Here is a 16,431-nt window from a genome sequence, read left to right on the forward strand (position 1 = left end):
AACATGTTTCTGAAACCAGAAAAACTCGGTCAGAGGAAACTCTACGCTCACTTCATCTCTGTAATGTATGGATTGTGAAAAGTGGGTCTCCTTCCAGATGAAAAAAACCTCAAACTGATTGACATTTTGATAACAAATGGGGCCATTGCCTTTTACAGTGACAGCTCACAGCTCTGCTATGCCAATCAGTAACCTATTTCTCAATCTGGTGCCTTGTGACAGTGAGTTTTATTTTTATCCAGCTCTGAATCAGAGGGAGAGCATATGTTGTCAGTCCGGGTGCCATCATGTGAAGTGCTGTGTGGGAAGAGGAGCTGAATGCCCCGCAGCCCAGATCAGACGGCAGACAACAGAACAAACGAGTTCACTGATCTCGCCCTCCACTCACCCCTCTCTGCCTCTGGGATTGAGGGGCGAGGGGCACAAAAAGGCCAAACGGGGTTTGCTCTGGCTAAAAGTGGCGTATAAGGGATGTGACGGTTAAGGGAAAGTGCAGAATATTCAAACATAATGTAGGACCAGATTTAGGTTGTTTTACATATTTTATCCAACTTTACTACAGCTTCAGAATGGACTTAATGGAATGGAATAATCTGTAAAAACAAAATTTTTCTTCCAGACATTTCTTCCCCCAAACTGGGCCAAGTCTTCTGAAACCCAGCCCACAATAAAACATCTTTATTTGTGCCACAATAAAGCAGGCGTTGTTCGTGGTGACATTGGTGGTGTCAGAAACCCAGCTTGCCTGAGAGAGCAGGGTTAATCTACTTTGCTTTGATTGGCTGCCCTGATCTGTTAACGGTGAAAACAGGAACTGTCTGTGCCGAGTGGGCGTGCTTGCAAACAGAGAGGCTGGGTGGGTGGAGGGACGAAGCACACATGCACACATACACACACACAAACATACAAACTATTGTGGTAAAAGTCAGGGTTTAGCTACGTTGCACAAATTGTCATTATATTCCACCAACGTTGTTTTCACTTTGACTGACTTCAAGAGGGAAAATAAACCCATAACAATATCAAATACCAAGGAAGGAATTCAGCCTTAATGAGAGAAAGTAAGGAGATCAAAATATTATGAAGAGTGATATAATTAAATTAAACCACAATTCAAGGTTTACTGTTTGATTATGAAAGTTTCCTGGACAGGGATAGATTTGCATGATAAGACCCCAAACAAATATAAAGCACGTGAGTCGGCTTTAGAAAACAAACAGTTGGCAGGTGTTAATGTTAATGTTAGAGGAAGACACCCTCCACTCCCCACAGAAAAGCCACAGTGATGCCTTTAACCGGGGAAAGAGACTGAGAAACTGGGTTAGCAAAGCCCCTGTTGAGAAATGTGCAACATGAAAAGTATGTTACAAATTTTTCAGTTGAACTTCTTGTCGTGACTTAGCCAAGCTTGAGAGACCATTTGTGTGGAGGGGTACAATGAGGTCCAGCAATATACAGTATATTATGGGATCTCAGATACTTAAGTAACACATTAGTTAGTTTTGAGTTAGTTAGAGTTGATGGTCTAAAATCCCCCCCCATAATGGATTTCAAAAACTCTCCTCTCACCTGATAGGTAAGTAAAGCGTTGTGATTGGCTCCTTTTCCGCTTGCCATTGCAGACGTAAAACTGCACCTGCACAGCTGAGCCCACAGTCTTACTGTGGTAGGGTGGGACCTCCACCACGATGCAGGACTACAAGTAGAAAACACCCAACGTTATTTACATACACTTATTCCAGTAAAAGGATAATGACATTTGCATACCATAAAATGTAAAAACAGTTGAAACAACTTATAACAGAAAAGTTTATCAGAGTGTAAATACTAAAAGGACAGAATGGTGTTGAACAACTGTACTAAATAAATGGGTACTTACTCCTTGAGATTTCTCGCGTATTATTTTTGCCTCAACTTCCCATTGCGGTCGTCCATCTAGAGAGAATAAAGAGAAAATGTATTCAAAATTACATGAAGCTGCATAATTGACAGATCATTCTTTAAAACAGAATTTGTGAGGATGCACAATATGATGTTATTCATATCGAATCCTCACATTCTAGATCACATGTGAACCATTGATAATAATACATTTGAATAATATATTTTATTTATATAGCACTTTCAAAATACTCAAAGACATTTACATTAAAAGCACATTCAGGAACAACACAGTAAGACCATAGACTGTATAAGTCATGAACGTAGTATCCGTGGCGTCACCTGTCTGTTTCCCAAGTGCTGTTTTGAAGGCAATCTACGGCGGTAGCCATATTGGAAATGCTGAACTCAACATAACTGCTGTCAAGCTAGTGTGAGGTTAATAGGTGTGCTTGGAGCCTCCTCGCCAACAGCCACAGTGTTCCCGCCTGTCAAACAAGTCAGCTGTGCCTCTCATAATTGAAAACTCGTACAGTGTGCGCCGATCGAGAAATGAGCTATCTAGACTACATTCGTTTTTTGTACCCAGAGGTAAACATGTTTATTTCTTCTGCAAAGATCGTTGTTTTTTTTTATTTGTGTATGTGGTTTCTGATACTTCTGGAGCCAGCCTCAAACGGACACTCGAGAAACTGCAGTTTTAAACACTTCCACGTTGGCTTCAATTATCGCAGTCATAGGTTGTTAAGATTAGGATTGAAGAAAATGAGTGTAAATTAAAATCACATAAAAGCATTAACAAATGAAGGCCTCACATGATTAGTAATGACCATCACTTTATAAATGAATCTCCACTTGAAGTGTAGTTTCTGATATTTTTTAAATGAACTTTCCTCATCTGGAGTAATTCTCTGACCCATTTCTCTATTTTAAGGATGATGATGATGATGTTAGTGTACAGTGCTTTCTCAAAAAGACATGGACCACATGAGGCTTGGGTAAAGCACAAGATTTAAATTTGTTCTGCAGAACAAGGAGACATGAAAATGAGGTCACTTCTAGAGGCCCAGATGCTCCATGAAGAAAATATTAGCAGCTATTAAATAGTAATCAAATGTCCAAATATCCTGCTGTTTGTCTTGTCTGGTTAAAATTATGGAGAGACCAGTGGAATAATTGTATTCATTCTAAAATTCTGTTACGCACTGCCAGATTTCTGGCTAGAAAACATCCTTTCCAGTTTTCCAATGAAGGATCTAATTATTTGGCCAGACATCTTAGGGGCAGACGCTTAGAGGGAAGCAGTCGCGGTAAAAGCATTGACAGACTTGCTGTGTGGGTGGAGGGAATTATAGTCATCGCTGCAGCTAGAGAATAAAAACTTTGATAACGAGAAGTAAGCATGATGAGATCTTTACAAAACAAACATGCAGCCTCCTGCTGTAAGGTGTTTACATGATGCAATTTCACTCTGCACCTGCGTGACCTCTCCTTAAAACCATAGAGGATTCCCCCAGATACCACTGTCAGGCATCTGCAACATGTCTGCAGAGAGGACAAACCTATATATTCAAAGTAAGCACTCAACTGTAATCCAGGTTACATCTAGCTTATTCAGCTTTTTACCAAAATCCACTCTTCTGTTGCTTTAAGTCAGCAATGTACCTGTTAAAATCTCCCTAACATTAGCCTTATGTGTGGTAATCCACCGGCACATTAACCAGTCATAACCTCACACAGACTGTGAAGGAAGAGCTTAGCTTGTGGATGACAAAGAGAACTTTTCTCCAACAGGCGAATGACCTCGAATGTCTTTGCAGCTGACAGCAGTGCATTATTGCAGCGCAGCTTGTTGACATTCAACAGGCAGAAGCAAGGGCCCCACATGCTCTGTCAGACAACAAGCACCAACAGGAGCCTCATACCAGGCTAAGACAATGACTCCCATCCTTCAGACACAGAGTCAGAGGGGGAAAGCAAGCTTGCACCCATTGTGCCAGAGCATGGAACAGAAATAATGAAGGTGATTACTGTTTATGTTGCAATCTCTTTGTAAAAGCCCACAGCTATTTGGTTTTTACGACTGAGACAACCTGCTGACTATTGAGTACACACACTGTATCAGTTACTAGTCAAAGCAGTTAGTGTTACAGCCTTTAAAGTCCACTTCTTTACATAAACATTCAGCCTTGTAAAGTTGAATACTCATACCAATTATGGACTTGATTTGAACTTTGATTAAGTCACTTCATCTGTATTCCCTTTACGTTGGACTTAATCATGATCACTCCTCAAATAATATTTCAAAAGTTGTTGTAAAATAAATTAATCATTGACTAAATAATAGTTTAATTTTCAATGTTTTTTCTCAGTATGTATGAAACTTCTGTTAAAGCTGAAAAAAAATTCTAAAACATGTGAGAAAAACAAACATCTGTGACATATTCTATAAAGTATTATGTGTGCTTTAAAAATGTCATCAACAACCCACAGTCAGTGGCTGAAAGACCTGATGTCTTGTTTAGATCTTGAGAAGATTCGCTACTCGGTCGCTGGCTGTAACAACAAATTCAAAAAGATATGGGGACGTTTCCTGGACCACATTCAGAAACTCCCATCATTTTAAACTAGCACTCTCCTCTTCTAGTCTTTTTCTTTTTTTGAATATACATCTCTGATATATTATAAACATACAATTTAAATCCCTATTGTCTTTCTTTCGTACTTTTTAACTTTTCCGTTACTCATCTACTTTTGTATTTTTCTCAACGCACAGTCGGCTACTTAATTGTATTTCCTTTTTATTTTTTGTTTTTCCGTCATTCTCTTTAATTCAGGCTTCATGATACCCGAATTCCAGCACTCATTTGACCATTAACTACAAAATTTGATACTTAAGCACAGTGACATGAATATCCAGCAGTAGACAGGGATTTGAGGGAACGAGGGAGGGGGTTACTGTTTCTTTTCTGTATCTTTCGCTCTTTCCAAGAGCTCACTGTACTGTATTAATCTGTATAAAAAACTAAGAAAAATATTGTTGAGTAAAAATGTCATCAACTTACAATTAGAAGATTTCAGAAAAGCTTACATTTCAGAAAGAAAGAACAGTAATCCAACCAAAGCTCTGCCTAACAATGGACAGCAAAGCTAAACAAATTTACTCCAGTTTGATGTTAACTCGCTCCAAAATAGAAACAGATCACACATGAACAAATCCCATCCCGGGATATACATAAGTCATTTATAGTACCAGTTTATAATCTCTGTGTACTGGCAACAATAGGCCAGTCCCTGCACTTCTATATGGGCCCACTACTGTCTTTCAATTATGAGAGATGGTGGAAAAATGTCAGTCACTGCCTTTATTTTTCTTTTCTTCCATTCCTATACTTACTCCAATCAGTGTCTTTCTGCACTTAAGCGGACGGATTAGTCATGATGAAGGGGATAGCTTACAAAAACCTAATCAACATCATCTTCCCCTTCCCTTTCATTCTCTTTCTGTCTCCTTCCACAGTCCGCTGCCTCCCTGCACCATGGGGCCCAGCTTTCCTCGCTACCCAAGATGCACCGAGGTTTCCACTTGCTTGACCATCAGTGAGTTTTTTCAGCAATGCTACTTTTCTATGCCATGCTTCACCTAGTACGACTCAAAGAGCTAAAGACATTCCTGGGGCCTTTTTTTTTTTTTGCCCTGACTGAACCTTAAGAGAAAGAATGGCTCTCACTTGCAAAAACAACACTGCTCAACTCTCTGCCATGTGTGAACTTGATTCTGTTGCTGTGCATGACAAAGGTTTCTCGGGCAGGCAGAGACTGGCTCAACAAATGCTACCTATTTAAAATTTCCATCTCAGGGATCCCAGCTATTAACACATGTTGTGATTGCAGAGAGGTGTACAAGGCCGAGAAAACAGAGTGACTTAAACAAAAGAGATAAAACAGGATGAATGGTATGTTGCACTGTAAAGATGAGGCAGTTGCTCATAACATTAGAGCAACTTTTAAAGACACGATTCTTTAATGAAACAGAGACCCCCCCTATATTTAGTCAGATCTCTACTCTGTCTGCAGTAGGTGCATCTGAGGTGATACTTACGAGTTTCTTACGACAAACACCGTTAGACTGTCTCTGTAGTTGCAGCACAGACCCCCACTCCCAAAGACATGCCTCATTTCACCGGGCTTTTCTTTTCAGCAGCTCTCTGTTTCTAGTTAACCAGAAGCAAAACTGGGAGTATCATTTTTACAACAGAAACTGATGGTGACACATATCGTTCATGTGTTTTGTGTATTTCATCAATTATATTCATAGAGAATGATCATTGGCATAAGGTGTAAGAGTAGATCATCGCTTTATTTCTTTAAATCAATGACTAAACATGATTCTGTCTTCATTTTGTCATCACTTTTATGTGTTTATGAAATATATTGCTACTGCAGTTGTGTGATCTTCATAGAAAACAACTTAAAATGTTCATAAATAAGATTAAATTGACACATGCTGCTATTTTTCTTAAAAAACTGCAATGTAAGATTTACTTTTAGGATAAATACTGTATTGCGACTTGATTTGAGTGTTTGGTCTCTAGTTTCACAAAAGTCAACAAAAGCAGAAGACATAAATCTGTTCTGTATTTGACAAAATGCCCAGTTGTAATAGAGTAATTAATTAAATTGTCTTGTTTCTATAATACAGCCAAAAATATTATTCAATGGGGCACTAGTTGGTTTAGCGTTTTAAGCATGCCTCACATACACAGAGGCTATAGTCCTTGTCCCAGCCATTGCTGGTTTTGACCAAGCCGCAACCTCTGGTCTAAAAATATGAGTCCAGTGAGGAAGTGCTAAAAACTGCAGTTCATCGAGGATCCGCTTGAGGCTGGCTCCGGAAGTACCAGAAACCACATACACACCAATTAAAAAAAGACGATCTTTGCAGCAGAAATAAACATGTTTACAGCCTGGTACAAAAGATGAGTGTAGTCTGGATAGCTCACATCTCGATTGGCACACACTGTAGGGGGGATGATTTTTTTTCTAATGCGGCAATTTCGAAGATATTGAGATTACGAGTCTTCCAATGAGAGGCACAGCTGACTTGATTGACAGGCGAGAACACTGTAGCTGTTGGCTAGGAGGCTCAAAGCCCGCCTCTTTACGTCACACTCGCTGGACAGCAGTAACATGCCTGCCACCGACGATTGGCCTCAAAACAGCGCTTCAGAAACAGTTGGGTGACGTCACGGATACTACGTCCATATTTTATACAGTCTATGGTTTTGACCCCTTGCTGCATGTCTTCCCCGACTCTCTACTCCCTATATTGCTGGAAAAAGTCAACCTAACAGGTTGCAGATCCCTGCCATGAAAGTCTGGTTGCATGTGTGCTTTTATTTCTTTTGTATTTCACTCAATTGTCCCTCACTGCTACCTTTCAGCTGAGTAAGCAGAGAGGAGAAAAGGGAGAGATTTATTCATCTCAAACATTCCTTCCTTTAGTAGATCTTGGGCACAAATGTGAAGCTTACACCTGGATAGCTTCACTGGTATTTCTTCCAAAGATTTAATGTAAGTAACTAACATATCAGCCATTAGATTGCTCATCTGTAGTCCGGGAGTTACACGTGCGCAGTGCAGAGAGGGCAGAATTGACACATGCTAGCACCAGTTTTCTGTGTCACAGGCCTTCAAAGTAACGTTTTCCTTTAATTTACTGTTACTTCCTACAGAGCAGTTTCAGCACCATCAAATGCTACACCATTTATTACACCATAATAAATGTTAAAAGAAAACGTCTTTTTACACATATCAGATATGACTCATTCAAAATGTTCATGCCCTTCGCCTTAAAGCATTTGATTATAAATGACATGCAATATTTTACTCTGTGATAAAATCTGTCATCAACGGTACAACATGAGTTTTTATAAACACACATAATTGGCACAAGCTGTTTCTGCAGTGGTGTTTCAAGACTGAGCTGCTGTGCGGACATCAAACATACCAGGGCCTTTCTCCAGGAAGATGACCTTGGACTCTGGGAAGAAGTTGGAGCCTGTGATGACCATCTCTTCTCCCCCACTGACCAGACAGCTGGTCAGGCTGGATTTCTCCACCTGGGGCAGCTCTTGGGCTGAACGCTGGGCTGGTAGAGACAAAGCAAAGGAGGTGAGGGGAGAAGAGGATGATTATTTATTGAGATTTGTTCCTTAAAAATATGTAGTACTTATTTAGAGGTATGGTGATAGCAAGGCACTTTTAAATGTATATGATTTGACTTTTTAAAGCAACATCTTTTATCTCCCAGCAAAAAGCCTGTTTATTAAGGAGGAGGAGGTTTCTGTGTACATGTCTGTGTGTGTTTTTCTAATACACATTTTCTGAATGAGTTCTTTTGGCTGTTTGAATGTGTGTGAATCTGGAAAGTCGACACTCACAGCACTCTACAGGAATAGAGGCAGCCTGTAGCGACAGCACCTTCCCGTTAGGTTGAGGGATGTGCACTCGGAACACCACGCGGACCCGCGTGTTCTTTCTTCCTATATCCGTCTCCCCTTTCCGCAGCTCAATGTCGGAGTTCCGCAGCTTAAGGATGCCAGCACAGTCGATACTGCAAGGTAGAGAAAACATATTTGGCCCTGTAAGGCACCACAGGGACAGCAATCATCTACGGTACATTTAAGTAGTTAAGGTCTGGGAGTGATAAAAACCAACCGCATGCCCAGCAGGGGATTGGCAATGAGAGGAGAATTAAGTGTTGAATCACAAAATAAAAACGCCTGTTAATATGATTTATTGCAACTGTAAAGAGGGAAACCCCTACCAAATCCCTTCCTATGAATTCCAGTGTAAATGAAACCAGACCCTGTGTAAATATAATCATATGGGTAATGCAGAATCATAAATATCTTATAAAGTGGGCTTTTACTGTGTAATGGGAAATCCTCAAATTTTCCTCCAGTGCTTAGCTCCCCCATTAATCTGAATTAAGAAATCTATTAAATCTGCTTAGGCAGATGTTTCCACCCCGTCTGATCATAAATGTGGTCACTTTTTTATACAGCCATTATTTCCTCATGATGATAATCACAAAACGGATTTTTATAACCCCAAAGTGTTTATGGCCCCTACCTGGCTGACATGTTGTTTTCAGGCAGGAGAGGAATCTCAAGAACTTTGGTGCTGGAAAGTATGATTTCTTGGCTGGCAGTGGCTACGGTTTTCCCGGTGATCCGATGCACCTGGTAGAAGGCGTGCGGTCTCAGGTAACGGTCGTCTGCCGTTCCAATGAACATCTGCAGATTGACAGGCTTCTCGCTGTAGCCGATGAGCTGAGACATGACAGAGAGAAAAACAGAACAGAAACAGATGTGAGTTCTTTGGATCCAGACGAGAGTGTGAACAAAGGAATACTCTTTGAGTTTCCACAGCCTACAGAGGGCAACCATCTTTGGAGGGAATCTAAATGTCAGGTCAAGGGTATTATGATTTTTCTGGAAGAGCCGCTGGAGATTCATCTGGAGCTTTGGCTTCAGACTTGTTTGACTTGATGTTTTCAGCTCTTAGTCTCGTAATTTTTCCCTCGCATGCCTGCTCTTTAATGGGATTCTGAGCTGGACGATGTATTCTCCAAAAACCTCACAAGAACTTTAGAACCTGGCCAGGTCACTTCTTTCAAGACCAGGCCCAAAAATTGTGTCACAAACTAAAGGAAAAGGACGACACTGAATTAGCTTAAAGAGACAGAAAGAAGAGCTGCTGTGCTAAATCATGAAATCAGATTACATTAAACGTGTAAGTTATGCCTTGAAGTCATAATTCACACACATGGAGGTGTTAAATTTAAGTGAGTCAAAACATTGAATTAAACATAAAGCTGTACAAAAACATCATTTAGAAATCACTGAACTAAGTGTGTGTGGTTCCAAGCGTAAAGAAGCGTTTTAATGGTTACACTGTGGTCAAAAGGGAAAAAATGCCAGTGAAAATGTCAACATTTGAAATCCAGTGGTTCATGCATGCCAGCCTATTTGGCATGGGGCACCTGGGCGAGCGGCTGCCCCCTCCATAAATGCTAGAGTGCTGCTGGCACCCTGCTTTCTATACAAGCAGGTGAGATGTTCTATGAAGGAAAAGTGTTGTGTGTCAGGGAGAGACAAGGGGAAGATGGAAAGGAGAGCAGGACCTTTCCTCCTCAGAGGGACAGAACAAACACTCAGGCCACACAATCCCACTACTGTTGTAATGTTGTACTTGGCAGACTGCGTGACGGCAAGATGGCAGCCTCCGCTCGCATTCACATTTTCAGCGTACTGCCCTCCCAGTCCACACCTCCAGCTTAGATGGAGGGCAGCCCACTGAGGGGAACTGAGAAGAACAAGACCATTCATTGCTGTTTCACCCCAGGAACTGCCAAACCTCAACCCTGCCACAGCTGGCTCCTGACCCTTTCCTGCCTGCAGGTTTGCGTCACACACCGCTGTGTCAATGTTTGGTACAAAACGCAGGGTGGGGTCGGTAGAAGGAGAGAAAGTGGGTGTAGCTTCAGATTTGTCATGAACTGTTCCAAAACCAGCGAAAATAAAAAGGATTAAATTGATCACAGTGAGGCCCTGGAAACAAACAGTATGTACCTGACAAAGAAGTGTGAGCCAGCACTTCCAAAGAAATGAGTACTTGGTTTCAAAATATTGTCTTAGTTTCTTTAAAGTCAATTAATTATACAGGTTTTCAGCAGGATTATCAAACACAGCTTCTTTCCAGCATTAGTATGAGGTGTCCTGGAACCACTGGTGGAACTGTTGTCGTTGGATCAACAGGTAGCCTGTGCTCTTTTTAGTATTTCCCTCTTTCTCTCGCTACTTCCAAGACAGCCCCCTGTGGTGAAATAAGCCAAGGTATGGAGGCACCAATGTTGAGCTGAGCTGTGGAAAAATTGGAATATGCAGTGTTTGCAGCAGGTCATGTGAGAGGATGAGCCCCCAGAGGCAGATATTATAGGCAGGCTGGATGGCGGGGCCTTCATCTTTTATATGTTTTACTGTTCTTAGCTGAGTAAACTTGTAGGGTTTTACAACTGAGCTCAATAAAGACACATTGGTCCCTAGGACAGAGCTCAACTGAACATAATATACAGTAAAGGGAAGCCTATAGGTTTATTCTGGTGAGTAAACAAATGAAACTTTTTGGTAAAACTTTACACTAGCTACTTTAGAAAATGCACATTTGGTATCTTAACCATAGTTCCCCAAATGCATTGCTTTTGGAGGTAGAGAGAGAACAATTCAACATCCATAATCAACCCTAAGTGGCTAGGAAGCTAAGCTTTCAGCAACAGTTAGATTCTGTAGTCACCATGTATCTTGACTCTGAAGTCACGTTTGACCGCAAGAAACTAAGCAAGAGTTTCAGTTTTGACAGTCAGGACTGGAAAAAAATAATCACACTATAAGAACCAAACTGTCAAATCGATTTCAAAAACCTCTGGCCTGCTGGCCCTGCCTGGTTCAGACAACTCATTGAAACACTTAATGTTTCTTTATCTTTTTAGAAATAGACAAAGGGATGTAAATAAAAGCATAAATATATAGAATTTTAGTATTTCACCGTTTTTTTTCTTACAATAACCATTCATGAGCAAAGTATCATTACCTTCAAAACATAGAATTTCAACTTGAGAAAAAAAACTAATCTGTAAAAGAAAATGTTTTAACTTTTAGTGTCATGTGTAATGGTGTAATTAGAGAAAAATATTTGTTCATAAAAGAGTTATTACTTTGACAACTGTTGATTTATTTTTGGCTATTACAATCTCTCCAACCCAGTGGCTTTGTTTTGAAGCAAAAACTCCCCGCCCCAAGGTATGCCGTTACTCCTCCACCACATCCTCCATGTGTTTTAGCTGCTTACTGATGGAGGCATGTCTGACTTGGAATGAGTAAACAGATGAGTAACCTGTGTTGTTTTTGGGTGTGTGTGCTTCCTACCTAGACTTGATTGCTGCTGTCGGTTCCTGAGGTACAGAAAGTGGTGCTGCAGTAAACTTGAATAAAAGCTACAACATGTCCTGAGATACTCTTGAGCACCAGGGTCAAAGTGGAAGAAACCTAACCAATGCTCAAAACTGCTGTATGTGGCAAATGAAATGTATGCGGAAGGAAGGAAGGAGCAGAATGAGGCCCCTTTAATGACCAGTAATGGGTTCATCTTTGGAAACCACATAAGATCTCAAGAGCCACATGAAAGTACAAATCTTGCTAGTAGCAAGCTAACAGGTAATTATGCATTCCGGTCTGCATGGATCCATGGGTTATAAATGACACCATTATTCAGGATTCAAAGAAGCACAGAGGCACAGGGATCAACCGTATTGTGGTTAGTGTTGCTTGTTTTATGGTCATGTCTGCACACTGTGGAAGTGAGGACAGACAGGCAGTGCTTGCAAATGTGTATGTGTGCATGCGTCTGTTTGCATGGCCTGTAGCGCACTTTGAGTGGACGTGTGTGGACGTGTGTGCCTGTGTGTGTGTGTCCATAAATCAGGGTATGTTTATTTGTAGCACCATGTGTGTTCCAGACAGCATAAAATGAGTTAAAAGTGTTTGGGGGATGTATCTGAGGAAGGATAAACCCATGTATAAAAAACACTGAGAACACCTCACAGATGTAGATAACAGCACCGCAAAAAGAACTCATGAATTATAATAAAAATGTGCAAAAATATTAACCACAACTCAAAAGTCAAGGATCGTATTTGAGTAAAGGAGTTTTCTCCAAAGGTTAAGAATATAACTTTCTCTGTTTAACTCTTCTTCTTACTTTTGTTTACTGTACGGGTACATGCATGCATCTGTGGCTATGCCTATGTGTAGGCTATGTTTATATATGTATACAAGGTCATGGCTGGGTGTAGGTATGTGTATGGGTCTGTGAATGTATATTTATGTAAGTATACAGTTCTCTTAATGTCTAAATCAGGGGGGAGAGGGGAGAAAATGTTATATTTTTTTACTGTACCTTTTTAATGTACCTTTTTTTTTTTCTGAAAATGAAAAAGTTAAAACAAAAAAAAAGAATATAACTTTCAGTAAACATAGAGGAAGTTGATTGTGATGTTTTTTTTCGATTTTGTCAATTCTACCCAGCACCACAAGCTGTCACCACCAAACAAAAAATCAGATTTTCTCCTTTCCTTCTAGTAGCACTCACTTCATCTCTGCCTCCCTAGGTCCTTTTGTATTTTCTCCCTGTCTCCGTCTCTGCACATGAGGGATTTGGTGTTGAGCCAGAGTGTTGACAAACATACGCTTAGCAGGCCGGGAGTTCTCTCCAAATCAAATAATCGACCAGGAAAACCTGATTAGAGAGCCAGAAAGAAGGGCTCACTTTAGCAGTCGCAGTGAATCAACGCCTATGGCCAAACAGAAACAAGCAACACAGATGGACTGATTCAGTCACTCCACTGCAGCTACAGCTGTTACTAAAAACAATTATTTTCTGTTTGATGTTTTCCTCCATTTTTTCATTTAGATGATTGGAAAACATATAGCAGCTTTATAAAGGTTGGTCAACAATAACTAAACACATGCTAGCATTATAATACAGGAGCTTGTTCAAAGAATAACATTTACTTAGCGACGGGGGCTCAGCACATGCTATATGAGATTGAGGTTGAACAGGAAAGGAAGGTGGGAGGTTGTTAGCTGTGCGTTTTCAAAATCTCTGCAAAACATTAAAGGGTATACGTTGAATGGTGCTGTTTTCTTCCAGCATGAACACAATGTTTATCACCCCTAAGACAGCATTCAAACTGAAATGTTGAGTTCATTGATGCCACATGCTTCACTTTTTACACATACAGTTTGAGAAAAACACAACCTGCAAACAACAGATTGTGTCAACAGGCACACAGTGAAGTTATCATTGTCTGGGTGACGGATGCTTCCCCACTGTGAAGTGCACACGACACACACACTTCACTTGTTTCACATTCCTGAGTCACCCCTTCGCCGCCACCCTAAATCCATGCTCGAGTGAGAAATACCACAGGAAGGTGGTCTCTGCACTTTTAACTCCTCACCTTTTTGCCTGCCTAGAGTGCACTGAGCCCAGCTGGTCAGTCAGCAAGTAACTGAAGCCTGATAGAGATCGGTTCTTATATTAAACCACATTGACATTAAACCCAGTCACATGTCCCCGGGCCTGTGCTCGTCCGGGGCTGTAACTAACTAACTTACGGCTGCCGCTGCTGCTGTCGCTTTTGCATGTGGATCAAGTTTAGGATGAACCCTCTCCCCTAAAATAAAACAGCTGGATTCGGTTACACAGTCAGCTCCCACTAAATAAAGTTGGCATTTATTTTTGGCCTTCATCTGTTCCACTGATCCAGTAATAAGGCAAGCAAGCACAGGGGGAAACATCTCCAATCACTGCATATGCACATAAACGACTCCCTGACATACATAAAGCAGTGTTTAACCTTTAGCTCAAACTCTGAGAACCACAGTGATATTAAAGCTATTTTAGGCTCTGTGACTTTTCAAAAATGAAATGTTTACATGGTCTCAGCAAAGAGGGAGATCATCACCTGCTCCCTGACTCTCCTCACAGCGTGTCTCAGCAGCAACTACTTATAACAGGTCATTCATTTTCTCAGTTTATTCTCCCTTCCTACTTGCTTAGCTTTTTATATCTTGTTTTCATCTCTCCTTTTCCCCTCCTCCCCCTTGTCCCACTTCTTTTCCCTTTGTCACTCTCCTCTCCGTCCCTGTCCTCACCTCTCACCTACCTCTGCTCCAGCCCTCTCCTGTAACTCGACACTTTCTCACAGCGAGCGCCTGACTCTGCCAAGTTGTTTCCCTGTGTTGCTCCAAGGTTGCCATGGTGAGACTTTGTGCGTGTGTGTATGTGTGTGTGTGAGTTAGAGAGAGAGAGAGAGAGAGAGAGAGAGAGAGAGAGAGAGAGAGAGAGAGAGAGAGAGAGAGAGAGAGAGAGAGAGAGAGAGAGAGAGAGAGAGAGCAGCTACATACACTCTGCCTGTAAACTACATCCCTGAAGCTTGTGCTAGAGTGTGTGGATTTAAAGACCACTAACTTGGGTGTAAACTGTAACCCGTAGAAAGGTTTGTGATGTGTGTGAGAGAGAGAGAAAGAGAGAGAGATAGTGTGTGTGTGCATTTGTGTTTGTATGTGTGTGTGACCCTCTGGCTAGCATGTTTGTCTATCAGATGTAAAAACCGGAGCATGATGGTCAAGGTCACGGGTGGGTTCATTTATCTGGCAGTGGTTTCCCCACTGTGGCACGGTGGCACCACATTGTATGATCTATGGATACACACACACGCGCACACACGCGCGCACACGCGCGCACACACGCGCACACACGCGCACACACGCGCACACACGCGCACACACGCGCACACACGCGCACACACGCGCACACACGCGCACACACGCGCACACACGCGCACACACGCGCACACACGCGCACACACGCGGTACAGCTCACACAAGCTTGCTATTTGCCCAGCACACTAGGGAGGGCAGAGAGAGCCAGGGGGCCGGTTGACTGTTTGTTTAAACAAGGTCAATACATTCATGCACGCGCACACACAAAAACACACACACACACACACACACACACACACACACACACATACACACACACACACACACACACACACACACACACACACACACACACACACACACACAAAGGAGCGTTTACTGTGTACTGCAATGAGGGCTGTATATGGCCTTGCTAGACTGATCCAAGCTCAATTCTTCTTATTCCTCATTCTGTCCTCCCCCACTCTCTCTCTCTCTTTCTCTCCTTCACACACACACCTTGCCGCCTCTCTTCCCCTCTCTCTGAACACTAAGCCTGATTACAACAAATGAGAGTCAAGCTTCCGACATGTTTACATGAAATACAGCCCTGGGGCAACACTTCACCACATACAGTCTGTTCACACAGTGCAAACCGCATGGCACAGCATTGTCGGTGCGCCCTCCCTCTCATTATGACAGTCAGTCTACTGAGTGCCATACGGAGTGTGTGTGTGTGTGTGTGTGTGTGTGTGTGTGTGTGTGTGTGTGTGTGTGTGTGTGTGTGTGTGTGTGTGTGTGTGTGTGTGTGTGTGTGTGTGTGTGTGTGTGAGAGGGAGAGAGAGAGGCCAGTAAAGGCATGGCAAAGGCTTTACTACAGAAAGACGGATGATCAGATGGAGGTAAAGTGTGATGGATAGAAAAAGATAGAGGTTAAAAGCATTCAAAATGTGGGAGTGAATGACAGAAACAGACAGTAATGGGGTCATGGCCCTGCATTCAATCACTGGGATCAAAATCACTTAATGTGTCCAAGCCAGTGGAAATATAAGGCTGTCTTGGAAAGCTTCTGGCATATTCTATTACAAATCCTTGTTACCAGACACCACGGCTTCATTTAGATTTATGAACTGTCGCAACACGTTTAAAGATGGGCATCATATTTTTTCCAACTGTCTGTTTTCCTTCGGGACTTTCAGACAACGAGGTAGTCACAAGA

General features: G+C 41.8%; 1 protein-coding gene across 3 annotated transcripts in view; it reads right to left on the bottom strand.

Annotated features, from left to right (window-relative positions):
- nfatc3a (nuclear factor of activated T cells 3a) overlaps positions 1–16,431 on the bottom strand; it is a 71,550-nt gene that overhangs the window by 16,558 nt on the left and 38,561 nt on the right. For all 3 annotated transcript variants that reach the window (XM_034680892.1, XM_034680893.1, XM_034680894.1), the window contains exons 4-8: positions 9,019–9,218; positions 8,325–8,497; positions 7,892–8,032; positions 1,880–1,935; positions 1,570–1,696 (exon numbers count right to left, since the gene is read on the bottom strand). In XM_034680892.1, coding sequence (XP_034536783.1) covers positions 1,570–1,696; positions 1,880–1,935; positions 7,892–8,032; positions 8,325–8,497; positions 9,019–9,218 — 697 coding nt within the window. The remainder of the gene's footprint in view (positions 1–1,569; positions 1,697–1,879; positions 1,936–7,891; positions 8,033–8,324; positions 8,498–9,018; positions 9,219–16,431) is intronic.

The sequence above is a fragment of the Notolabrus celidotus genome, chromosome 3 (genome assembly GCF_009762535.1).
Source record: "Notolabrus celidotus isolate fNotCel1 chromosome 3, fNotCel1.pri, whole genome shotgun sequence".
NCBI lineage: Eukaryota > Metazoa > Chordata > Actinopteri > Labriformes > Labridae > Notolabrus > Notolabrus celidotus.